The following is a 27,533-nucleotide window of genomic DNA, read 5'->3' on the forward strand; positions in this document are numbered from 1 at the left end:
CACCATTGTACGTGTATGCGCGCACACGTGTGTGTATAGGTAGTGGGCGTGGCCTGGACTTGGTGATTAGTATTTTAAGTCATACTGGACACACAGGGACAAGTGTGAATAGTAACGGAGTTGACTCAGTTTTGAAATGAGCCTGTGGAATCTGAGCGCCAAGAGAGGACTATGGCAGAGGGTGGAGTGGGGGACAGTGATCACAAGAGAGCCCTGGCCTGATGCTGACCAGGGCTGTCTGAGGGCTGATGGATCAGCACAGGAAGAGAATGAAATACTGCAGTGTTGGGGGGGGGTGATTCAAATATATTTTTCATATATATATATATATACATACACACACACACACACACACACATATGTGATGCAGTTGAGTATCAAAGCATCTATACCATGGGATAGAATCAGCAAGACTGGGTAAATATGAGATGACATAAAGAAAACAATCTATGGAGGCATAAACTGCTTCTACCTCCTCATGAAAACAGTTTCTCATTATAAAAGTTTAATAAGTGCTTTTCAGAGAAATTAAAAAACGCTGAACTACTCAGGCACGGTGGACACGAATCACACTCAAAGTGAGAGGAGTCCCTCCTTTCGCCATGCTGGAGGAACTGTTGGAAGAGTTTGGGTTTCTGTTGGCTCAGATGGTAAAGTGTCTGACGGCAATGTGGGAGACCCGGAGTTCAATCCCTGGGTTGGGAAGATCCCCTCGAGAAGGAAATGGCAACCCACTCCAGTATTCTTGCCTGGAAAATCCCATGGACAGAGGACTCTGGTAGGCTGCAGTTCATGGGGCCACAAAGAGTCGGACACGACTGAGCGACTTCACTTTCTTTCTTTCACTTTCTCCCACACAGTGATTCCTGGTAAGAGTTATTGCGAAGCTTTGAGGTGTTGGAACAGAGGAAGGAGATGAACACTGAGAATCTGTTCAGTTTGGAGTACAGATCCCAGTCTTTCTTCCCGCATTGCTGGCTCAGAGACAGAGAGACTCAGGGATTCGGGAGGAAGGGAGGTTAGGGTCGGAGATGCGGATCTGGGGCCCCCTGCATTTAGAAATTTCATTGGCACCTCTCACATTTTCTGTCCAAGTTTTCCCTGGCAGAGAGGACTAAGCCTGTCCCTGAAAATGGGAGATCTTAAAGCAGATGCAAATTGCCCGTTTGGTTGCATGATGCTTTGTTTTAATAGAATATTCTTTTTCAAACTTCATGGAGCTTCAGAATCACCTGGGAGTTTGTATGTGCAAATCACTGGATCCCAGCCCCAGGGATTCTGTTTCTGGAGGGTTTGAGTGGCACCTGAAAATAGGCATTTCCACCAAGTGGCCAGGTGATGCTGGGTGGTTGGGGGTCCACACTCTGAGAACCACTGCCATATCCATCAAGACTTTTCGAAGGATTGGTACTCCAGGAAGATGCTCCATGCCAGCCCTGTGGCTTCTCAGCACCTCTTCCTGCATAGAACCTTGCAGGGACCGCACACTGGTCCAGTGTGGGAAACGCATGAATTTCATGGCTCTGAACAGCCACTTGAAGGGCAGGTGGCTGGTGCTCTTCTGCACCCTCAGGGATTTGCGGGGAGGGGAGGAGAAATGAGCTGGTCCAGGCTGTAGAAGGGGTCTGGCTCCAGGGTCCCTCTGAGTGGACCAGTTGTATCATGAGCTTTATCATCCTGTGGATGGATGGTTGGTTCCTCTCATTTGATAACAATTTTAAGAACTTTAAAATCACCCTCATAAGCAGGACAGGCTCTTTATAGATGGACCTGAAGGACAGCAAAGGCCTTGCAAAAGGTATAAAATGTGTCTCTGCAAGGGACAAGATCTCATTTAGAAGCAGGAAGAGTTTGGCATGGGTGTCTCCTAGACCGTGTGTTGGTAGATTCAAAGGAGAGGCAAGTTGGTAAACTGTTCGATTCAGTTCAGTTGCTCAGTCGTATCTGACTCTTTGTGACCCCATGGACTACAACACGCCAGGCCTCCCTGTCCATCACCAACTCTCGGAGCCTGCTCAAACCCATGTCCATTGAGTCGGTGATGCCATCCAACCATCTCATCCTCTGTTGTCCCCTTTTCCTCCTGCCTTCAGTCTTTCCCAGCATCAGGGTCTTTCCCAATGAGTTGGTTCTTTGCATCAGGTGACCAAAGTACTGGAGTTTCAGTTTCAACATCAGTCCTTCCAATGAATATTCAGGACTGATTTCCTTTAGGATTGACTAGTTTGATCTTCTTGCAGTCCCAGGGACTCTCGAGAGACTTCTCCAAGCACACAGTTTAAAAGCATCAATTCTTCTGCACTCATCCTTCTTTATGGTCCAGCTCGCACATCTGTACATGACTACTGGAAAAACCATAGCTTGACTCTATGTCACTGGGAGAATGGAGTCTTAACAACTGGACCGCCTGGGAAGTCCTTTAAATGTCACTTTTAATGTCATTTTTTTTCTCTGTGCAAGCAAGTGTTTTCTGTCCCTTCCCATTTATGTAATGATACAGCTGGAAGGAGGTTTATCAGAAAGCATCTGTTGCTTCCTGAGTGGTTGCACTCAGGATAAAGGTTCGTCTCCTTGAACATGTGAGACCATGAGCAGTGCATCATCAGGTCAAGGGACATTTAAAGTCTTAGCAACTTCTTACAGCAATCTGATAATGAGATCTTCAAACAGCCCAAGTACGGATTCACCTTTCTTCTAAGAAAGATCTAAGAAGCCGCTGTTCATTGGTCTACTGTCACAAAGCCATAAAATTAGATCAGTGCTGTGGGCTGAACTGGGTGTGGCCCTCCTCTCCTCTACTCCCACCCCAAAATCCATATGTTGATGCCTCAAATCCCTGCCTCTGAGGGTGTGACTCTATTTGGAGATAAGGCCTAGATGGAGGTGTTTAAGTTAAAATGAGGCCACTCCAGTCTCACAAGTCAGCCCCCAACAATGTAGAATCACCCAGCCCAACAGTCCCTGATGGCTCAGTGGGTAAAGAATCTGCCTGCAATGCAGGAGACGTGGGTTCAAGCCCTGGGTCAGGAAGATCCTCTGGGGGAGGAAATGGTAACCCACTCCAATATTCTTGCCTGGGAAATCCCATGGACTGAGGAGCCTGGTGGGCTAGAGTCCATGGGTTCACACAGAGACAGGACACAATTGAACAACCAAGCACACAAGGGTCAACGGCGTCAGCCTGCAGAAGCCCTGTTCCAGAACCCGAGCCGGTACAACCACATTCTTGAAGGGATCCGCTGCACTGCAAAGCATCCTGTTTCTCGGCAAGAAAACCCTCCCAGTCCCGGGGCCTCCGGCACCAGCCTAAGCTCACTGGGCTCCACCTGGATCCCGAGACAGCGAACCTCAGCCTCCAGCACGGAGCCTCCGGGGTCTCTGCCTCCAACCGCGCCCACCTGGGTCCACTTGCCCGCCCACCTCTGCTCCACACGTCCTTTCTGGAAGCGTACACAATTTGCAGGGCCCAGTGGAAAACGAAAACATGGGCCCTTTGTCCCAAACTTTCAAGACTCTGAAATTTCAAGGGCGTTAAACCGAGCACAGGGCTGGCAACCAGGCTGGAGTGTGGGGACCTGCAGGGCCATAGCAGCCCTGCACCAACTCCAGGCCCTCCCCACCTCTGCGCCAGCCCATCAGCACCTCCTTGACCTTCATCCTTTTACATATGTTCCCCCCATGTCCGTGTCACACTGAAAGCATAGCTCAGCACAGAGGACAGGCCCCGGGGCGGGCCAAAACTGAGCTTCTCACCTCCACACCACTGGGTCCCCTGCTGACACAAAGAGCTCACTCTGCCATTCTATCCACAGACCATCTGGCCAACCACCCAACGCCCCATCCCTTCCCCTCTTCAGAGGTGACTCTGGAACCTTCCTCCCTGGCTCAGATCCTCCTTGATCCTGCCTGATGTCAGGGCCCAAGCCCATGGGCACCTCTGTTCACAAATGGGCACGAGATCCACAAGCATCTCCACCCACGCTCCACCTCGGCTACCCGCTGCCATGCTGGACTTCACCCCTACCCAGAAATGCTCTGTTTCTCAAAACCCCCTCTTCAAGCTGCTCGTCTCTCCAACTCACCTTTCTAAAATCAACAGACCAACAATGGAAGGAAGAGCTGAAGTTAACAAGTTAGCTAGAAGGGTAGCTACACAAAGTCTGGCACTGATCTGACACTTTGGCACGTTCTTAGCCCTCACCGTCACCCTGTGAGATGGGCATGACTCCTCTAATCCTGTTCTCCAGGGAGAAAAGCGATGCTGAGTGAGTTTGAGAAAACTGGTCTTGGTGGACTTGCCAGTGAGCAGTCCAGGCCCCAGGTACTTGATGACAAGCAGAACTGTTGCCATCCGAGTCTAGGAAAGACAATTTCAAACTTGCCAATAATCAAAAGAATGCAAACAAAAACAAGCATACATTTTCAATCAAGCAGATTGACGACAAGCAAAAAGAATAACCATATCCAGACTGGTAAGAGTGTAGAGGAGACAGGTACTGTTAGAAGTCAGATTAAAAATTGATATAATAGTTCTAGAAGGCAATCTAGTAAAATATCGATATATGACCAGCCTAGCTTTGAGCAGCAAAGACTCTGATGCCAACAGTCCACTTTTTGCAGAAAGACCCAGACAAATAGGCAAAGATGTAGTTATATGAATATTCATCAAGGCCAAAAAAATTCATTAAACATCATCTGGGAATGATTGGATAACTGTCATTATTATTTTTATTATCGCCATCAAGTACTATCACACCTGGGTAAAGTGATCATATTTTGAGACATAACTTCATTAAATCCTCACAATTCGTTAGATTTTACAAATGAGGAAAATGTTGCCTAAATCATTAAATAAACTGACCAGTCATACAGCTAATGAGCAGTTCAGCTGGAATCTGACTCCAGAATCGGGACCCTAGAGAAAGCATGCAGAGCCGTGTCTAGTGATACAGAAAGATGCCCATGATGTACTATTCGCAGCAAAAATGTAAATTTCATTAGAACAGAGCAAAACTGGGCCTCCTGGGCGGTGCAAGTGGTATAGAACCCTCCTGCCAAAGCAGGAGATACAAGAGACGTGGGTTTAATCCCTGGGTTAGGAAGATGCCCTGGAGGAGGGCATGGCAACCTACTCCAGTGTTCTTGCCTGGAGAATCCCATGGACAGGGGAGCCTGGTGGGCTGCAGTCCACAGGGTCACAAAGAGTCAGACATGACTGAGCACACACAGCAGCACAGAGCAAAACCGGATTCCAGATCGAATTCTTAAAAATGCCAGGCAGCGCTGGCTGTTGGCTGTCTCCACGACTCCAAAGCCACCCTTTCCCTTCTCTGCTGTGGAACAGTGGGACCAGCATCCTACAAACTGCATTTCCCAGCCCCGCTTTCTGGCCAGCTTCCTGCCGAGAGGAGAGAGACATCCGCCCTGCCTTGGTCAGTGCCGCCCTGGCAGCACCAGAGACCCAGCTTCTTCCGTCCTTCAGCGTCCCCCCGCCCTGCCCTGCAGTGTCTGCCATATGTGGACAGCACTTCTTCCGCAGGGGTCAGCGCCATCCTGGCTGGGCTGCCCACAGTCCTGGGTTCAGGCCACTCCAGTTCTGCCCTGGGGTCCCCCAGGCCCGAGCGTGGTGCCTCTTTCCTGCAGATATTTTGTTCTTTTAGCTCCCACCCCTGTGTGGGCAGCTCCCAGGGTGAGGTCCCCTCTGTTGGATGCTGACTGGCAGCACTGCACGTGCGACTCGACACACCATTTTGGAGCTCGCTCCGTGCACCGGGCCCCCCTCCAGGTGCTGGGAACTCAGTACCACCAAGATGGGCCCAGCTCTGCCCTGAGAGCAGCTGCCTCCCAACCAGGATGGTGGTGTGCAGAGAGCGAGGTCCAGGCATGCTAAAACTGCAACTGCTCCTACCTCAGTCCAGTGAGATGGTGGGTCATTTATCCTTCTTTTTTATCCTATGATTTCTGACTTTTCAGTGAACAAATACTTTTATAATCAGGACATCCAATAAATAACTTTAAAGTAAAGTAGATAACCTGATGCTGGGAAAGATTGATGGCAGGAGGAGAAGGGGACAGCAGAGGATGAGATGGTTGGATGGCATCATCGACTCGATGGACATGAGTTTGAGCAAGCGAGTTGGTGATGGACAGGGAAGCCTGGCGTGCTGCGGTCCATGGGGTCGCAAAGAGTTGGACACAACTGAATTGAACTGAGACAACCTAGCATCTTCTCTGAACGCCATAATGCTTCCAAGAGGTTGGTAAATAAGAACAAACTGGAAAATAAAAAGATGTTGCTCTCAATATATAGTCGTAAAATAATATTTGGGGCAGAATATTCTGTTTTGGTCCCCCCCAAAAAATAAAATCAAGAGATTCATCCCAGATACAATTCCAACAACAAAAACGTCAACAGAAGCACTCGGTCTATTTCCAGGTGGAAAACCATGACTCACTAATACCTAAAGGAAAGCTGTGAGAACCCTAGACAGTGTCGTAAAAAGCAGAGACATCACTTTGCCCACAAAGGTCCATATAGTCAAAGCTATGGTTTTTCCAGTAGTCATGTACGGATGTGAGAGTTGGACCACAAAGAACGCTGAGCGCCTTTTTGAATTGTGGTGCTGGAAAAGGCTTGTGAGGGTCCCTTGGACAGCAAGGGGATCAAACCAGTCAATCCTAAAGGAAATCAACTGAATATTCTTTGGAAGGACTGATGTTGAAGCTCCAATACTTTGGCCACCGGATGCAAAAAGCCAACTCATTGGAAAAGACCCTGATGCTAGGAAAGACTGAAGGCAGGAGGAGAAGGGGACAACGGAGGATGAGATGGTTGGATGGCATCACCGACTCGATGGACATAAGTTTGAGCAAGCTCCGGGAGACAGTGAAAGACAAGCCTGGAGTGCTACAGTCCATGGGGTTGCAAAGAGTCAGACACAACGACTTAGCAAAGGAACAAGAACAAAGCAGTGTTTTAGGTCCCTATTAAGCACAGGGAAAGGCCAATTTCCAGATAATGTTAGTTAATTCCCCTCGTACCCAAGTGGGGACAACGCAGAGCCTTATGGTACTAGGCCTGGGTATCTGCAAAATTCTAAAGCGGGCCCTCGAGCCTCCTGTCCTTGGACAGCTGTAGAAATCCTTTGGCTTGCCTGCCACACACCCACCACTATGGCCCCTTTATAAGGACCACTGGCAGCAAGGATTGATCCTACTCCCTGACGATGCCTCCATCCGTCACAGCTTCCAAAGACACGAACACAGGACACAGGCCGGCCCGGCCCATGGGGGTCCCCAGAGCACTAACATTCTCCTGCCCCTTCACCCTGGGGAGCTTTACTGGATGACCTTCAAACAGTATCCCATCATCCCTGGCACTGGGTCTGTGAAATACCGTAACCCAGAGACCCTTAGAGCCTTTCCCAGAGCCAACTGTCATCACTGCTGATAAGAAATATGGAAGGAAACTGCCCTTTTCCCAAAACAATTCTGAAAAGTACAGGAATTTCTAGTTCAAGAGATAATACTGATGCCATACCCCCACCCTTTGGAGAGAGGGGGCAGCTGGGATCCAATGAGCGTGAGTCATCTGACATCACAACAGAGGAGGGGCACTTCCAGCTCTACGACCTCGGACACATGAGGGAGCCTCAATTTCCCTCTCAGCAAATAGAAACAGAATCCTCTATCTGGGAGGGTTGCTAGGACAGCTGATAAGGCACGCAGTAGCTAGGACAGTGCCAAGCACACAGGAGGATATCACCACGGTCATTTCCAACTCAGAACAGGGAGCCGGGTCTCCTGACCGCTAACCGGGTGCCTGCCCACTTTGCACCTCTGACCCAGTCATGTAGTCTGGTCTCCCCTCTCCCAACCTCCATTTCTAAAGACTCTGCCAGCATCCACATACTCATGGCTTGATAGTCAATAAACATCTGAGCTAGAGGACACTGTTAAATGGAGTTAGAAATACTAGAGAAATAACGAAAGATGAGGCCTGTCATTTTCAAGTTCCCCTTTCAAGTTCCTGTCCAAGGAGATGTGAAATTAAATTTTCATTTCAAGAGTCCTCATTATCTGGGCCTCAACATGCCTTAAATATCGGACATTTTAAAATGGCAAGTGGAAAGATCTTTTCCTGAACATGCAGACTCCGTTGAGCCATTAATGAGAAATGTTATTAAATGCAGTTGTCTCTACAAAACAGAGAACAAGGTAAGATTCCCCAAACTCTCTTTTGGACGGCTTGAGTTTCAAACTCTGCCATTCAGACATTCTCTGAGGTTTACAGCATTGGGATCCATTTGTGAGACTGTAACAAGTCAGAGAAATCGGTCAATATGAGCTCCCTAAACACCCCAACAGGAGGACACAAGATTCTTCCTTCGGAAAACCAAACAAAATCACAGACATTACATTAGAATCAGACTTTTAAAATGGGTGGTTCAAATTCAATTAGAAGTTTTGGGAGGCGGAAAAGACAACGGACCAGACGCCTGCCAGCGCGACATTTATCTGAAATTCGCCAGGACGTAACCTCACACTTGCTTTCACAAATCAGGGCTGCACTGTCTTCACAGCCCGTTTCATCAGATGGCAGCTGGGCACGTAAGAGCCCAGCCACGCTTTCCAACCACCGGCATGGAGACGAAGACCATTTCACATTTTTAATTTGGAAACTGGGGACAAGAGATGGAAATTTCCCCAATATTCCTATTAGCTACACTCAGTTTAAGTGATATATACAGATAAAACACAAGGATGTATTACTCATAACACTAGACACATGACATACTCATAACACTCATCTAGAGGGAGAAACAGAATTTCTTCATATGAATCCCAATTATTTTTGCACACAATCAGGAAACCAGCGTAAACCATCGCCAAATGAAGCAATACAGCACTTGAAGGTTTTTAAAAGAAAAGACTGTAGCTGGACTCTATCCAACAAAAGAGGAATCTTTTTTGCCTCGTTTCCACATCACCCCTGATGTTATAGAGGAATTTTATTTTATTCTCTAATTCAAGATTACTCGTTTCATCATCTCCCCCCTGCCCAAATCAATCTTGCTCTCTGTGACAATACTGTGCAACAGTTCCTGTTTTCGCTAATCAGTAATTCATATTGCTTTCTCTCCTAGCCTTACGGTTGAGAGACAATAAAAGGTGCTTTGAAAACACGTTGCGAAGCCCCCTGTAAGGTAACTAACTGCCCTCATCACCCTTTATCTGCAGGTGAGCCCTCCTCATGCAGGTCAGCACCAGCAAAGCGTCGGCCCTTCCTTAGAGGCCAGAGATGGGGAGACATCTGGCCAAGACCACCTTCCCAACCAGCCCAACAGGAAAGTGTCGCTGTTTCTCTCCTAACATGGGATAAAACCGAGGTGGGAGGTGTGGGGCTCAGGCTGGAGGGGGCCAGATCTCCATTAAACCCAGGGCTCTCTGCCCACCAAACCCATGCTCTTCCACATGGCACTCTCATCAGAACCACAGACCACCAAACAGTCGTCTGCAGCATAACGAAATTCTGAACCCTGCCTCTAAGGCCTCCAAGAGTCTCAGAAAAATAACTGACAACTCTGAGCGAGGGCAACTGCACCTGTTTTATCTCCAGCGGAGACGCACGGGTGACCGAGGGCTGCACAAAGACTCCGTTCATCAGAACTTTGCTACAAGAGGGAGGAGGGGGGCGGACTGGATGGATTACACGAGGCAGGCATTCCTCCTCTGAGAAAAACACTTCAAACACGCCACTGTGTGTGGTGTGCTTGAATCCTGTGCTCCAAAATGGACAAAAGAATCCATTGATCACTCGACAAAGGAACCAATCTTATTGGAGTTTTGACTGCACGCGGCACTGATCTGCATTTTTGTAATATGATGCGGGAACATACTGTGTGTTCCCTCATGCTCGTGGTCCTTTGTGGGGCAAACAGTGGGCTTTTATAAGCCTTGGGAATTATGATCTAATCCAGTAAAGAAAATTTCACCGACCCCAGCTCGAGGGGTTCCTTGGTCTGTGCAACTAATTTTCAGCCTTCACTTTTCATGCACATAATCCCCTGTAGGACTGCAGGCGGGGGACTCTGTTCTTGAACACACGGAAGTCCTCTGGAGCCAGCTGTGGGTGCCTTGTCAACCCATCCGCCCTTTAGATGCTGCAGCCTTGTTCAGGCCACCAGCATCTCTCGCCTCGATGACTGGACAAGCTCCTAACTGTGTCCCTGCCTGTCTGCCCTCGCCCTCTTTCAGCACAGTGAAGGCTGAACCAAGGCTGCTCTCATTGTTTATTTGCTCCGTCCTGTTCGACTCTGAGTCCCCAAGGACTGTAGCCCACCAGGTTCCTCTACCCATGGGATTCTCCAGGCAAGAATACTGGAGCGGGTAGCCATTCCCTTCTCTAGGGGATCTCCCAGACCCAGGGATTGAACCCAGGTCTCCTGTAATGCACACAGATTCTTTACCATCTGAGCCACCAGGGAAGCCCCGAACCAGAGTGACGGAGCCAAAACATAAATATAATGCTAACACCCTTTGGAAAACTCCCCCAGCCCCAGGGGCCCTGATGACCCACAAAGCCCCAACCTTCACCTCACCAGCTCAGCTCTCTCCACTCCTCCCCCACACCCCACACGTGGTTGGGGTGGGTTGGGTTGGAGAGGGGAGCCCCACCATCCCTCATAGACTTCCCCCTCTTTTAGAGGTTAGCAAGGAAGCAGATGTAAGAGCACAGCTGCTCTCAAGTTGAGTTCTCGCCACACAGCTGTTCTTACTCAGCCAGACCTATAGGGCTCGACCAGAAAGCAGAGCGACCTGAGTTATTATCAAGTAATAAAGACAAAAGACACCCTTCTGTGACCCCTAAATCTATTCCTAACAACCACAGACAAAGAGGGCTTTTCACTTTCACTTTTTTTTTAAACTTTTTTCACTGTATTTCATTTTTAAAAAAAACCAAATATGCTTGAGTTTAAATATACTTTTCTGATTATGAAATTAATAGAACAGAATATCTACTGAATCTACCAGCCCACCTCCCTACCTCATCCAAAGTTTCAGTTCATGAAGGATTCTCTCCCACAAAATCAACAGCCAAGCATACTGGGAGGCCTGTAACTGAAGGTCTCACGCTCAGTGGGGGCAGACAAACAGGAATCAGCACGCTCTCCTCCCAGCTCAGCCCTAGGACACCTGCAGCAGGCATACGAAGACTGCAAAACACAACCTCTGGCCATTCAAACAGCAAATCCAAGCAGAATCTGCATTTTTCGAGGGCCAAGTATTCTAAGTGCAAGGGTAAGTACCAGCACATCAGCTTTACGGGAGGTCTTTCGGGGACTCCGTCAATCCAGTAACAAATATTGCTGACACTTGTTTTTGCCAGATCAGACATCATTCTAACCTTGAATTCAACGTAAATACACAATAGCAGATAGCAAACATTTAAGAAAAACAATACGGGAGAAATTCTTTAAAAAAAAAAAAAAATCTCATCCATTTCTTGACTTTTATCTCCTCCCTGTGAATTAATGAAATCAGGTTATGATTCCATTTTAGTGGCAAACACTCTCAGCTTGGCTACCTGGGGATAACCTGTTCCGTTCGGGGTTGTACATTTCGAGGGAGTTGATGAGACAGAGAAGCGCCCGCAAGGAGGTACGAGAGCAGTGCTGGGTCTGGAACAGCCTCTCCTCATGTTCCTGATGTCTCAATGCCTGAGTCCATGGGCTTCTCTGGGTCCTTCTAGAATGTTCCTGGTCCTTCTCTTTCCAGCTACCTTAAACCTGAAGAGTTTACTCAAACCCCTCTTACTCCATAACCCGTCCCGCTCACTATTTCAAACCGTATCAAAGTCTCCATCCCTGAAAGACCACTGTATCCTGGTCAGGAGCTCCTAGACTGCCACCCCTTCATTCGCCATTCCCCAACTTCGACCTCTTTGGGTCACCCTGTTAGGGGAAGCACACTGACTGAAACCACCCACCCTGGCCAGGCACCGCAGTAACCATTTGCATGAGTTGTTTTACGACAGGAGGTCCGGGTAAGGAACCCAGAACTAAGAAGCCTCCACCAACTGGAAGAGGTCAGGAAAGGTCAAAAGGAGACACCACCTGTCCGACCACCTCCCAGAATCCTTCTCTCTGGCATCCATCTTTCTGAACAAGGCGTGCACCACCAGGAAGGACTCTGAGCCAGAATGACTGGCTAAAGACAACCCGGAAACTAATCCCATCACCATAAAACCTGAGACTGCGAGCCATGTGGCAGAGCAGTTCTCCTGGGTTCCCTTCCCCTCCTGCTCTCCACCCGGGTGCCTTTTCCCAATAAAATCTCTTGCTTTGTCAGCACACGTGTCTCCTAGGACAATTCATTTCCGAGTGTTGGACAAGAGCCCAGTTTCGGGCCCTGGAAGGGGTCCTCCTTCCTGCAACAACTTTTACCTTACCCCCAACCCAGCATGAACCTGGGAAGGGAGAGGGCACTTAGGAAACAAACAAGCAACCGCACCAGCCCCCGAGAAAGCAAACCATTATTTGTCATTAAAACCCCTTTATAGGTAAGCCTGGTCAGGAGGAGACCCCACTTTCTCTGCTCACACAGAACAGTCATCCCTGAAGCACTTTCTCTGCCGACTGATTAAGTGAGAAAACCGCTTCCCACAGAGAGCCGAAACTGTTACTAACATCCGCAGCAAACACAGGAAACACCCTCAGCATGTGAGCAATTATCTTCATTATCTACTAGCTTTACCTCTAAGACACAAACATTTCAAACTGAGTTTACACGGATTCCTTTGATCCCGAAGTGGATGTGGGGACTACAGTGTTCAGCCGCCAGGAGGAGCAGGCATTCAGCTTCCTGGCCAATCACTCCAGAGGCGTTTACATCAGTGAGCACGATGTAAATCCAGTGTCTTCTTCAGGAATCCCTAGGCAGTGACCCTCTGAATAACTTGTGGTCTCTCTGCTGGAGACATGCTCCTGTTCTTCCCACACAAGGTGTGGTTTCTGGCTTCTCTTTCATTAAAACTCTCATCGAAGACAAACAAAAAAGATCCCACAAAGCAAGGGGTGAAGGATATTCAAGCCCACGCACCAGGAATACAAATGAAGAAAACTTTGTCAATGTGTTAATTCCACCAGAAAAGCCAAGAACCAGGGGGGAATTTACTAGAAAGAGGCTGGCTGCAGCCAAGTATGCCAAAGGTTAGTTTTTGTAGAATGCTTGAGATTACAACTTGGAGTTTTACAATCTGCACCAACAGAGGTTCAGGGGAAAAAAAAAGAAAAAAGGTGATTTTTCTCTCTCAGTTCAAGGTCAGATGGCCTCCATCTCAAAGTGAATTTAGAATCAGAAGAGCAAACCAAAAAAGACATCAAAGACGCAGCTCAGCCCTGCCTCTAAGAAGAGGCTCACACACTCATGTACAGCCTAAAAAGCACACTCCCTCAATAGGAAAAACATCACGGCAACCCACTCCAGGACTCTTGCCTGGAGAATCCCACAGACAGAGGAGACTGGCGGCTACAGTCCATGGGGTCACAGAGAGTCGGACATGACTGAGCGACTCAACAATAAACATTACGACGTGAGGCCAGAATCACCGCAGATCTCACGATACTGAGAAGATGCACCACGTCATCAGTCGTCCTCCACATTCACCTCCCCCTTCTTTCATTTATTCATGGCATTGCAATGGGGCTTTACTCTGGACGGGCGTCATAGCAGAGGCTATGGTACTATGCGTCTAGGTATTAGATGCATAAGATGGCCCGTCATTGCTTTCAAGGAGACAGAAATGCAGAAGCAGGCAATTCCAGCAACACGTGAAACCCTTGAATTGAGGGTACAAAGGGCACAGTCCCCTCACAGCCACACCAGTTCTGAAAGGAGAAGGAGTAATTCTGAAATTCCACTTAAGAAGTGGAATTCCTCTGCTTGATTGGTGTGACACATGAGAGCAGAATTAAGAATATGAAGCTCGACTCTCCCTACCTCACAACCTCATCCCCAAAGGGGAATGCAAATTAATACCTCTCTCTGAGACTCGTTATGAGGATTACATGAGCTCCTACTCTACTCATAAAGTGGTCTGAACGTGGGCTAGCACAGAGGGTGCGCCTAACACCCTGGCTTCTCCACCATCACGTGAAACCCAGATAAGGCAGTTTCGTGTGGATGAAATGGAAAGGGTACCTCTGCTTCATTATGAACATTAGCGTATTAAGGAAAAAATCAATTTGCAATTTAGGAGTTTAGCTTCTTATTTAAATACATATACCTTTTCCCACAAAGGTACACACACACACACACACACAAACACACTCGTAAATGCTAAGAGCACCTGATCCAAAGTAACAAGATTTGAGTTCAAGTCCTGACCCACCACTTGATCTGGCACATGGTTTGTGAACAAGTTCCTTTACATTCCACTAGCTCTGACCTCATCTATAAAGGGAAGAGACATCCACCCCCCAGGCCAGAGTCAAGGTTGCTGCTGCTGCTGCTAAGTCGTTTCAGTCGTGTCCGACTCTGTGCGACCCCATGGACTGCAGCTTACCAGGCTTCTCCGTCCATGGGATTCTCCAGGCAAGAACACTGGAGTGGGTTGCCATTTCCTTCTCCAATGCATGAAAGTGGAAAGTGAAAGTGAAGTCGCTCAGTCGTGTCTGACTCTTAGCGACCCCATGGACTGCAGCCTACCAGGCTCCTCCATCCATGGGATTTTCTGGGCAACAGTACTGGAATGGGGTGCCACTGCCTTCTCCCAGAGTCAAAGTGGGGCCGTGGAAAACCCTTGGCAAGGTCTGCAGCTCTGCAAACAGAAGTTAAAACGGTTCAGCAAGAAACTTGAGGAGCTCATTCTCCTAACTAGCCCTTTTGCTCAAAACTTCAAAACAGCTTTTTAAGAAGATAACATTTCAGTGTATAAAACCGTAAGAATTCCATGAGGGTCAAACAGGATCTCCCAAATAAATCCGAAAAGATACCCAACGCTCAGCTGTCACTCCTTCTCCTTCCACGCTTCATTTGACGAGTATATACCGACTACTACCTGCCAGGCCTAGAGGAGCACCACGGATCACTGAAATCTGCAGAGAAGAGAGGCCCCTCCACCTGGTTTGGGGAAGCACACTATGGTTTTTGATGCCCCTATTAAACTATTAACCTCCTAAATATGAGTTAACCAACATTCACTATTCAAATTGAATGATTTCCTGATCAATCTGTCTGATCTCACTAAGGATCTCAAGCCTCTACCCTACCACATATATTACAGTCACTTTTGACAAACTGTCTTGTAACTCTGACATCGTCCACAAACAAAAGCGTTAAACCAAAAAAGCAAATCACAGATACTTTCATCACCTTCAGGAAACAAATCAAATCAAAACAAAAACCAGAGAGTAACACCAAGACCTTTCTAACACCCAGAAATGCATCTGGGATCAGTTTGAGGGCTGGCCATATGCCAAGCACCATATATTTATTAATATACTTATTAATTCCTTAAATTTCATGGCTCTCGGTTATATGATTAAGGCACTTTCTGGATGAGGAAACTAGATAATGTACAGTGAGTTAATTAACTTGCTAGGAGCATTCTAGCACAGGGTAACCCTATGGCCCTTGGCCTGCCATGTCCTCTGCCTGCCTTTTGTCTGCAGAAAAACTTTAGCCAAAAAACAAGTTTAATCAGAGGAGTGAGAAAATGCAGAAACAAAGGATAACAGTCCAAGAATAAATAGTAATAGTTTGGTAAATAGTAATAGTTTGGTCAGTAAGCATAGTCAAGGACCTTCAGTTCCTCTTCATGGGCTACAGATAATATTCTGAGTCAGAGCACATGAGCTGTCTCGTAGGTACTGAAACCTCCATCAGGTGAAAGACATTAACTACATGATGACCAGACTGTAGCCAGGCCATGTGGTTTAGCCATTAACTCCTGTCCGGCTCTTGCCATCCCATGGATGGAGCCCACCAGGCTCCTCTGTCTATGGGATTCTCCAGGCGAGAATACTGGAGTAGGTGGCCATTTCCTTCTCCAGAGGATCTTCCCCACCCAGGGATCAAACCCAGGTCTCCTGCATTGCAGGCAGATTCTTTACTGACTGAGCTACGAGGGAAGCCCCAGCCATGACATAAGCTGCCACAATTCCGAGAACTGGCCTTCAAGGAATGCAAACAAACCAGCTCTGGAACTGAAGAGTAGCTGTACTAAGACAATCAAGATAACCCTGGTCAGACCCCCGATAACCAATTTCAAGAGGACTGTCAGAGCTGACTGCGGTGGTTCTGTGTGCAGCCCCCTCCTTCCATCTGTAAAAGCTCTGGCCCCCTGGTTGTCAGGGGTGGTGGGAGGAGTCGGCCTTGGACAGGAAACCCACCCCTACCAGCATCCAAAATAAAGCAAACTTCCATGCCTCTTTACTGGCTTTTGAGCTTTTGAGGAACCAGACCCCACTTTCAGCAACATAGCCTTACCATTACCCAATCTGACTGATGAGGGTTCAAAAGTAAAGACCCTAAATTATTCAAGTGCTCTTTGTTATACAGCAACCAAACAGGAAACCGCTGGCTCCGTGGCAGTGCTATACTCGAGAGTCAGCTCCCATCTGCAAAACAACCTAATCGTTTACATACGGCGTCCCTTGGACTCATTCCCGTGGGGCAGCCTCACATATAATTCATATAATCCACTCTAAGGAAGTTCCACAGGTCTCTCTCCCTTTCAGTGAGTGGCGAAACAGCACTTTAGGTGGTGAGACAGTAAGACTCAGGATAAGGTTAAAAGGCTTTAGAACACCTAGGACTAGCTAACCCTAACCCTAACAAGAGACTTGGCCAACCAGCACTGAGTCAGGAACTGCCATCTCCTCTGGTAAAACCCAAGCTTTCAGAGTCCTTTCGGCTTCACTCCTCTGCTCCAGAGAGGAGGAGAGGGAGCCAGACAAGGACCCAGAGCCGATGCAGGGTTCTGCTGGCAGGAAGAAGCGAGGAGGCCTGTTTCAGAAAAGAAAGTGGATGCTCTCTCCCACCTTTTCAGAATGTCTTTATATAAGAACACGTCTCAGGGACTTCCTGGCAATCCAGTGGTTAAGACCTCACCTTCCAACACAGGGGGCGCGAGTTCAATCCCTGGCTGGGGAGCTCACATCGCACCTGCCTCAGAGCTAAGAGGCCAAGGCGTAGAACAGGCGTACAATGGAAGCAGTATCGTAGCAAATTCAATTAAGTTGTTTTTTTTTTTAATGGTTCACAGAAAAAGAATCTTTTAAAATATATACTTCAAAAAAACAAAAAAAAAATCTCAAACAATGTAATCAAATTTGTTGAGAAACTGGTCCAAAATTCTAAGTAGCTCTTCCCAGAACTATCCAAGAACTCCTCAATCCAAGAGTCCAAGGAGCCACTGTACGTGAGATAACACGAAACAGAAGCGCCAAGCGCATGACCTGGTGAAAAGCATCGGGCCGCAGCTCCATCAGCAGTCCTGCTGACCGTCAGCCAAGCAGGTCACAATGAGGCCCGGAGGTGAATCTGGTTCAGCGAGGGTCACAGGATCCACATTTGGGTTTGTCTGTGACGCATCTTCCAAGAGTTCTATGAAGAACACATACAAACACAGCTTAATGAGATCATCTGTGGGTCCACTCTCCCCCCAGCTGGAAGGGACTTAAGACTCTAACACTTAATCCCTCCGACTGAGATGGGCCTGAAAAGAAAAGTGGAAACCTAGTTGGGTCTTCTATCTTAGTGGAGAAGCTTCTAGAACAATGGATGAGTGACCAAGCAAAAGGATGAGCCGGATCCATTAGGTGTTGCCATTCTTTTATCTGATCTTAGAAAACAGAGCTATAACCAATTCCAGGGCAATAGGCATACACTCAGAGGCCAGATGTGGAGAGCTCTGAATCAAGTGAAATCAGCTGCCCTGAATCAAGTCCTGTTTCCCCTCACTGTGGATAACTGAACATGCACGAGGCCCAGGCTGGACATGAACTTCTCAGTTAGACTCCACATAAGAAAACACATCAACTGTCCAGACGGCTTTCTCAGGACATTCCCATCAGCAACCTGGACTGAGCCAACGGCATGAATATATACAAGTTCAATAAGGCGATCAGGCACAAGGCTATTTGTTAAATCTCACCTGGGTCATCTGTTTCTTCATTTTACTATTCTGAAAACATGCCAGAAAATCTTACCCCCTGCCAGATCCCCTCTTCTAATAAGAAAACCTTGTACACGCATGACAGGCGCTTCATAGCTTGGAACTAACCACACTGTACCGGGTGCTCACGGCCGAGCGGGTTACTGTAGGTGGGAAATCATTAACCGTGTACAGTGAGAGCCAGTGCCCAGTAATCCAAAGGCCAGGCTCGGCCAGGAAAAACAAAAGCATCACTGCCCTCAACGGCCGTGAGAGAGGCTGTGTTTTTACGATCCAGGCATCTCAATGGGCTGTTCAACCACAGAACATTAAGCAGGAAGGGTTTTCAGTTCACCGAATCCCAACATTGCACAGTGATAACAGCAAACACGATTGGAAAGGGAAAAACCTGCACACCCGGAAAGGCCAGGCTGGGTCTCCGGCACCAATTCATCAGGTAATCAGATGACAGAACAGAGGCAACCCAGTGCGAGAGGGAACGGCAACAGGCATCGCCTGCATTCTGTCTGTGTGACGGAAGCTACCGGTCTTTAACTCAAAATGGAATCTATCATTTTGGACCCCAGTTGTCCAGAGCCTCATCCGTATTATGTATTCAGAGGCAGTTGGACATATAAATTCCCATTCACCCCATAGAAACCATTTCAGAGTACGGGTTCTTCCCCCTACCCCCATCCCCTGGTTAAGTTTCCTGGGAGAAGAACAATTTCACAACCAACTACAACCAAGGATGTTGAAATGAATAAATGAATTATGATAAGAAAGGTACAAAGAAGCTGGCGCTTCCGTGCAGCCACATGGCTACGTGTTACGCTGTGTTAGTCGCTCAGTCGTGTCCGACTCTTTGACCCCATGGACTGTAGCCCACCAGGCTCCTCTCTGTCCGTGGGATTCTCCAGGCAAGAATACTGGAGTGGGTAGCCATTCCCTTCTCCAGGGGATCTTCCCAACCCAGGGATCAAACCCAGGTCTCCCACACTACCATCTGAGCCACCAGGAAAGCCCATTTCACGCAGCCACGTAACTGTCTAACATCAGAACAGCACCCATTTCACGCAGCCACGTAGCTGTCTAACATCAGAACAGCACCGCCCGCAGAGCTTTTCATGATGCTGGGAATGTCCTACATGGTGACTGTCACATGCAGGTACCGAGCATCTCAAATGTGCCAAACACCAACTGAAGACGCAAGTGTTAACTTTCATTTAGTTTTAATTATCTTAACTTGACTAGCCTCACATGCCTAGTGCTTCCTGACTGGCAGGTGCAGCCCATTCCCGGGAAGCGGCAGAGGATGCCAGAACATGCAGTGTTATCAGAGAAAAAGCACAATGGCATCAGGAGATGAGCAGAGGAAAAGGTCATAAGTGGGAGCAGCAAAAAACAGTCACCAGGTCTACCTAACCCACCCCAGGAAGGAAACAGAAACTCACAGTCACCAGCAAGAGAGCATGGACAGGCTGGGTGGGCGGGAACCCCCCCAAGGGGCTGGAGTGGGGTGAGCGAGTGCCCCCAGGGGGATGAGATTCCCAAGAGGGGCTAATCAGCTTGGGTAACTGCTGCATGGAAGCCTAAAAAGGATGGAATGACTCGGGAAAAACTCGCCATTTGGGGGCCAGCCTCTCCAAGCAACAGACCTTCCCAGACTAAAGGGGGCAATTAGTGAAGATGGGGGGAAGAGCGTGCAAAGCAAAAGAACAGCAGATGCCAAGTCCCCAAGACCGGAACTCACCTACCCTGCCTGCTGGCAGGAGGGACAAGCCCTGGGCAAGGGGGTGCCCCCACGCAGCTGCTGAAATGGGACCAGCCCAAAGTGAGACACGCTCCAACTGCGAAACACCCACCACATCCCAAACACCCGGTATAAAAGAAAAGTGTAAAGAAGATCTCAATTTTTTTGTGAGTACTGAGTCCACGCTGAAATATTTTTGATAGGATGGATTAATGAAAACATTAAAACTCGTATCATCTGTGGTTTACAAGACTTTGCAGGGGGACCACTAGAAAAGGCGGGGTACATACATGGCTCGCGTTCGTGGCTCACATTGTCTTTTCTTGGCAGCACCAGGGCAGGGCAGAGAGTGGAGAGGTGGGGCTGGGGGCTTGGGGGCCGATCACAGGAGGCTGAGAGCCAGGCCCGAGCTTTGGGATCCAACTCTGATGAGGAAGGGACGGGATCTCATTTCTCCTTTGGAGAGATCGCTGCAGACAGGAGGTGGCGGGGGGAGGCGGGGAGGCTGGGCTGGAGACAGGCTCAGCGGCCACCCCTCCTGCCGGAGGCCAGAGACCTTAGGAGCCCAGGATTAGAGTCACAGTGCTTGGGCTCAAATCTTAATTCCAACACTTAGAAAATGTGTAACTAAGGACAAGCTACTTAATCTCTGTGTCTGAGCTTTGTCATCTGCAAAACGGGATACTAACAGCCTTCCGCTGGAGTTTAAGACATGCTTTGTCCAGCGTTTAGAATAGTGCAAGGCACGTAGTAAGCCCTCAATAGGTGTTCTGTGATTACGATCACTGGATGAGGAATATGAAAGAAGATGGCAAACTGGGTTTTTAACTAAAAAACTGAGTAGGCGATGGGAGGCAAGACTTTGGGTGAGGAGGGGGCAGACTAGGAAGGGAAGTACTGAGTTGGCCAATAAGTTCGTTTGGGTTTTTCCATAAGATATGATGGAAAAATCCAGAAGAATTTTTTTGGCAACCTAATACTCTTGCTTTGGCCAGGCTGCATTTGAGATTCCCATGGACCATCAAATGGACTGTCAGGAGGGAAACTGGCTCTAAGTGTGAGTTCAGAGGCAAAGGGTGCAGGTTTGTAGTACAGTTTGAGACACATCAACTCACTTGCTGACGTGTGCTTAAAGCTTTGAAACGCCATGGGACAGAGTACAGAAGAAAAAAGGGGGGTGGGGGGCGACCCTGGGCGCCTGGAGGCCTGGAAGGAGAGGAGGAACCAGAGGGCAGCTGAGAAGGAATGATTCATAACACAAGGGAAGAAAAGACCAGCAGAGGAGCTGGGAGGCCTTCCAGGAGCAGAGAGAGCTGTTTCAAATGCAGCTGGAGGAGGAGGAAGACAGGAGAGACCACATGTGGCACCTGGACGGCACAGGCGGGCAGCAAAGGCTGGTGTCCCACCCAGGTCACAGCCACCGGTCACCCTCGTCATTGGAGGAGGAACAGACATACTGACAAGCTTGGAAAAAAGGTAAGAAAGTAGACAGCAGCGAACAGAATCTATTCTCGAAGGGATCACCTCCTATCAAGTGAAGCACAAGAGGACAATGGCTGGAGAGGAACACGGAATTTTTAAGGAAAATTTTCAGAGAGAAACATTACAAGGCCTGTTTATATGCCATTTGGAAGAGTCCAGAAGAAAGGAAGAAATGAGTCATCCAGGGGTAAAAAGAGCGAGCTTCAGGAGAGGCATCCTTGAGAACGTGACAGAAGATTCCTTGTTGGGGGAGGGCTGGCCTCAGACAAGAGCCAGCCGGGCTTCAGCTCCTGTGGGGAGCAAGGCAGCAGGAAGAAGACGCAGCTGGAGGGAAGAAGTCTGACACCCTGGCTCCCTTCTCTCAATGAACAAGAAGCGAAGTCCTCAGCTAAGAAGAGGAAGAGGGTGTGGAAGAACTGATGAGTAATCAAAAGTTATGAAAGTTTTCTTGCAGCTGGTGAAATGACCCAAAAAGTGTAGTAAGATGCCCGAGAGATGCCCATGGGAGGTGTGAGGTCACAGATACGATGGATCCAGTTAACACTGTCTTGGGAAAATGAGTTTAACCCAGAATGCGGAGTCTTAACCAGGGCTGGTTGCGGTCTCCTTAGGAAGTCTAACAGAATAAGAGGATCCAAGTGGTCTGGGTATTCTCGAGAGGCGCCCACAAAGTCTAGGCTGCCATCTCAGGGCAAGAGGTGGAGGTGACCACTAATGAAAAGGAGGTGGGGGTCCAGAGAGCCACCAAACTCTGGATTCTGAAGGGAGAGTCTCACGTGGGAAGGACGGGCATGGAGATCTGAGAGCAGGATGTCTTAAATCACGATTCCAGAGGTTAATAGAGACAAGATCTAAAGACAGTCAATACAAAGAGAGGCAGAAAGGTCACCGGAGCTGAGGAGGTCAAGAATTAAGAGGCCAGGTTGCCGGGTGGATGGACGGACAATGGTGGATGGAGACTGAGCTTGGGGAGGAAGGCATCAGAGGAGGAGGTGATCAGAAGACCAGGACAGAATGAGGGAGGAAGCGGAGCTACGGCTGATGGTACAAGTTTCAACAGGAGCTGAAGTTTAAAAGAGGGGAAGGGAGGTCAGCTGGAAATGGCAATAAGGAAAAACCACTCCTTGAGAAGATACAGGAACAGGCAGCCAGGTTTTCACAAGAGCAAAGAGGTGATGGAACATTTTCAGAATGCGGGGAACATGGGAAAGAACGATGTAGCCAATGCATATATTGTAGCAGGTGGCCATACTTTGTAATGGGTGGTTCACCTGGTGGTGAAAAATAGAGCAGCCAGGTGTAGCCTCCTAACTCAGCAGTACCCCAGCACACCCCATTTGCAAAGTTACCACACGTTTCAAGCCTCTCAAGAAGGGCAGGCTAGAAGTATAAAGGCGATGGCAGCCCCAGGGTTCACTAAAGTACATTCCCGACACTTGTCAGTGACTGACTACAGCCAAGCTGGTCACCAGCTTGTTAGAAAAGAACAGAACCATCACCTCCACTCCAGCCCTACAGCAGGACACCAAAGTCAGCCACCACTAGAGGGCGACACAGCCCCAAGACTTGAGCAACTCCAGGGCACTAACTTGGATAAAGCTCTAAGCAGCAGCAGACACTGATTGACATTTCTCTCACATTCATAATTCAGTTACTTCAATCTTGAAGACGGAATACTAGAAAAATACAGAGAGGCCATGGGTACAGATACGCACAGAAAAAGGTCTCAAAGGTTTTAATGACCCTATTTGCAAAACAGAAAGAGACAGACATAAAGAACAAAGGCGTGGATGGTTGCCCACTCCTTGCAACCCCACAGACCGCAGCACGCCAGGCCTCCCTGTCCCTCACTATCATCTCCCGGAGCTTGCCCAACTTCATGTCCACTGAATACCAAGAGGGAAAGGCAAAGGTGGGAGGAACTGAGAGCCTGGGATGGGCACATACATATTATTGATATTATGCATAAAATAAATAACTAGTGAAGACAAAGTGCACAGCACAGGGAACTCTGAATGCACTGTGGAGCCCGGACGGGAAGGAAGCCCAAAGGGAAGGCACAGATGTATGAGCATAGCTGATTCACTTTGCTGGAAAGCAGAGACTTAGAACACTGTAAGGGAGCGATGCTAGGCTAAGTCGCTTCAGTCTTCTCTGACTGTGCCACTCCACGGACTGCAGCCCGCCAGGCTCCTCTGTCCATGGGGATTCTCCAAGCAAGAATACTGCAGTGGGTTGCTATGTCCTCCTCCAGGGGATCTTCCCAACCCAGGGATCAAACCCAGGTCCCCTGCATTGCAGGTGGATTCTTTACCGTCTGAGCCACCAGGAAAGCATACTCCAGTAAAAATTAATTTTTAAAAAGGTCTCAAAGAATTTTCACTAACCTGGTCAACAGTAGTTCACCTCTAGCAAAGTAAGGAAGTGCACCCAGAAAGGGTTTATTTTCACTTTTCCGTCCATACGCTGTGTTTCTCAACAGTGCATTCACGCACGCTTTGTATAACTTAAAAATGCATTAAAACTGTGACAATATAATATATAGATACAAAATTTATCACATTAAACAAAACCTTAGGAAGCAGTAAAGGAACTAGAGAGACTCCAAAACAGCAGTGTTCAACAAAGATCTAAAGTTTATCACATCTAAAGCTATATTCTTTTCCAGAGGAAAATAAGGCCCCTGGAGATTAAGTAACGTGGTCAAATAACAGGGGCAGAATTGAAGTAACAGCCGACTCTCATCCCAGATCCTAAGACACGGGAATTCTCTCTGTGCTCCGTCCTCTACTAAACCTTTAGCATTTAGTGTTCAGTCATCAATTCTCTACTTCTCCAGGTCTTCATGATCTGTGGTTGGCTGAACCCAGAGATATGGAGGAACCATGGATACAGAAGGATAACTATAAATTACTCATGGATTTCTGACTGTTCAGAGGGTTGCCACCCCTAACCCCTGTGTAGTTCAAGGGTCAACTGTACGGGGTTTAATATTACCCATGGTTTCAGGTGTCTACAGGGTTCTTGGAAGGTATCCCACATGCGCAAAGAAGGTCTATTTTATCAAGAATTTCCCTACAGAGGGCGGGAAACACAGCTGGCCAGCAAACAGCAGAGTCAGGATTTAAACAGAGGTCTGTAACCTACACCTTCTCTAACCACAGTCCTGAGCAAGTGGATCAGACAGCGTTCTCTCTTTACGTCTCCTGATACGAATCCCATTCCATCCTCAGCCCCTCTCTGCCCTTGCTGTCTGGCTTTCACAAGATTCCGACGTTTCTATCTGGGTTGCCCTATTTAGCCGACATCAGAGGAGGCAGAAAGACGCCTCATGGGCCTGGGTCCTAAAGAGAGCGGGTGAGCGGAGGATTCAGGGACAGGCAGGTCAGACCCTGGCAAGAAGAGCATTTCTTCCTCAAAGGACTGGCAGGTAGAGGGAAGGTCTTCCAAGGTAGGTTAAGGAAGACTGTCAGGTGTCTGATGATAGAGTGGCCAACACTGTGCTGTAATTACTGCTGTAACTACTTAATCATTGAGTGTGATTAAGGGAGGACTGGAGAACAGAGAAGAACAGATCTTGGTTCTCAACACAGCTGTTTCAAAGGTTCACCTGTGTCGTTTTAAAAACATACACCAGTGCCCAGGCCTGCCTGCCCCTGGACCAGTGAAATTGGGGTCTCTGGGCATGAACAGGGCCTCAATAAAAGCTTCAAACTTCCCCCAGGCAATTCTAAGGTGTGGTCAGGACTGAGAAGCACTGAGTCAAACCAACAGCTAAGAGAACTGAACTTGGGCAGGATCAAGGGTATGGAGGCAGGACTGCAAACTCTCAGAAGCCCAGCCCAAGTCAGGAGTATGCACGTGTCACACAGGTACACAGCAAACTCTCAGAAGTCCAGCCCAAGTCAGGAGTATGCACGCGTCACACAGGTACACAGCAAACTCTCAGAAGCCCAGCCCAAGTCAGGAGTATGCACGTGTCATACAGGTACACAGCTTGGTGACCTTCACCAGCAATTTTATGCAGCGAGGAACAGAAAGACCACCACAGCAAGGTCTTCCAGGGCAGGCCAGTGGGTCCGGGGTAAATGGGTATGGAGTGGGTGCACAGGCACCGTGGCTGCAGCTGATACAGGAGACCATGCTGAGCACAGAGGTGAGGCCCAAGTACAGCTGGCAGGCAGGGAGAACCCAGGGGGCGAAGGGACCAGGCTGGGGGCAGGCAGGGCTGTCAGAGCAGCCTGGATGCCTTGTCAACACATGGATGTATCTGAGTGTCCCTACATCCCCGCGGCTCTGGTCCTCCCAGATGTTTCTGAGACCCCTGGGACCCCTGGGACAGGAGGAGGAGGTGTGGACAGGAGGGAAATGAAGCAGAGAAGTAATGTCAGAGAGAGAAGACTGCAGAATCTAAGAGCTTAGAGGTCAAGCATCTTCAGTGGAAGCCGTGGCTGAATTAAAGAGAAATACTATTGAATTTACTGCGGTAAGAAATGTCAAGGTCAGCGGATAAGCCCATCCACAGGGATATCTAAGACCCTTAGGATGATACAGGGCGTGGCTATGGATAGAAACCAAGAAATGTGGAGGTATGACCTCAGCAGAGTGGAAGCAGGTGGTGGGACGAGGTCAGGACCTTCGCAAGATATCCTGCTTGTACTGAGGGCCAGAGATCATCTGGAATCTGTACCCCGGAGCTGGAAGAGGAGCCTGCCCAGGAAGGAGGGAGGGAGCAAGGTGCTGGGCCACAGTCACCGTAGGGGAAGGAGCAGCAGCTCCCTCAGCTGATGTTGTTTAGTCGCTCAGTCAGTCGTGTCCGACTTTCCATGACCCCATGGATTGCAGCACGTCAGGCTTCCCTGTCCTTCACCATCTCCCGAAGCTTGCTCAAGCTCATATCCATCGAGTTGGTGATGCCATCCAACCATCTCATCCTGTCGTCTCCTTCTCCTCCTGCCCTTAATCTTTTCCAGCATCAGGGTCTTTACCAACGAGTCAGCCAAAGTGTTAAAGCTTCAGCATCAGTCCTTCCAATGAATATTCAGTTGGAAAATGAGCAAATCACACAGGGTTCTCTTCAGCCTTAATGGTCTCAGTCACTCTCTTGGGAAACTTTGAAAGATCTGGTGCAAAAGATGACTCAGCCAGAAAACAGCAATGAAACCAAACAGAAAGAATATGAGTTCCTAGAGTCGTGAACAGGCCTGGAAAGTGGCTGTGTTCTTAGAACTAGTTACTTGGGAGTTTTTTTGTTTTAAATCAGAGGGAGGGAAGATTTTAATTGGTCAAAACAAGAAAAAATGATTTTTTAACTATTAACAAATTTAGCACATGGATGAAGCAGAACTGTTAGTTCTACAAGTAAATGAGACAAAAAAAAAACCTATGTAAAGCCCCAAGTTTCCTTCACCAACTCGGTTCCGATCTATTCATAAATGTTTTCGACAGTGAACACTCACAGGCCCCTGAAAAAGCAATGATTAACATGCAGGCAATGGATCTTCGCTGCTGGTCCAGTGGTTAAGACCCCACGCTTCTACTGCAGGGAAAAGGTTCAATCTCTGGTTGGGGAACTAAGACCCCTCATGCTGCACAGCAAGGCCAATAAATAAACAAACATGAAGGAAATGTTGAGTGAATCACACGGCACACAGAAGAGTGTGCCTGTGTTGATAACAGTATGTTCCATGAAGCAATTTGTGGTTTCGTTTACCGGAGCACATGTGTTCCATGCATCATGTCAAGTTTTAGATTTATTGGAACTTTCTGGTAACTCTTGCTTGAGCTTTGGGAAATATGCCATGAATGAGAAAGGAAGTGACGTGAAGTCGTTATTGAAGCCGGAAGGGCACAAAGGACTGTGGGCAATGAGCCTCGAGCACGCAGCGCGCTCTTCCCTGGGGGTTGTCACTCATGGCAAGTGAGTGTGCAGCGGCTGGTCTTCTTTTTGTTTGTTTAAAGGGCGAGAAAACACCTGAATAAAAGGGGAGGCAGCCATTAACCAGAGGTTCAGATCAGATCAGATCAGATCAGTCGCTCAGTCGTGTCCGACTCTTTGCGACCCCATGAATTGCAGCACGCCAGGCCTCCCTGTCCATCACCAACTCCCGGAGTTCACTCAGACTCATGTCCATCGAG

General features: G+C 48.3%; 1 protein-coding gene across 4 annotated transcripts in view; it reads right to left on the minus strand.

Annotated features, from left to right (window-relative positions):
• The window catches only part of NEDD4L (neural precursor cell expressed, developmentally down-regulated 4-like, E3 ubiquitin protein ligase), a 295,197-nt gene extending 277,587 nt beyond the window's left edge, over positions 1-17,610 (minus strand). For all 4 annotated transcript variants that reach the window (XM_010854760.1, XM_010854759.1, XM_010854758.1 and 1 more), the window contains exon 1: positions 17,463-17,610. In XM_010854760.1, the coding sequence (XP_010853062.1) occupies positions 17,463-17,492 (30 nt within the window). In that variant the 5' untranslated portion in view covers positions 17,493-17,610. The remainder of the gene's footprint in view (positions 1-17,462) is intronic.
• Between the last annotated feature and the right edge of the window lie 9,923 nt (positions 17,611-27,533).

Source organism: Bison bison, unplaced genomic scaffold (genome assembly GCF_000754665.1).
Source record: "Bison bison bison isolate TAMUID 2011002044 unplaced genomic scaffold, Bison_UMD1.0 scf7180017864349, whole genome shotgun sequence".
Classification (NCBI taxonomy): Eukaryota; Metazoa; Chordata; class Mammalia; order Artiodactyla; family Bovidae; genus Bison; species Bison bison.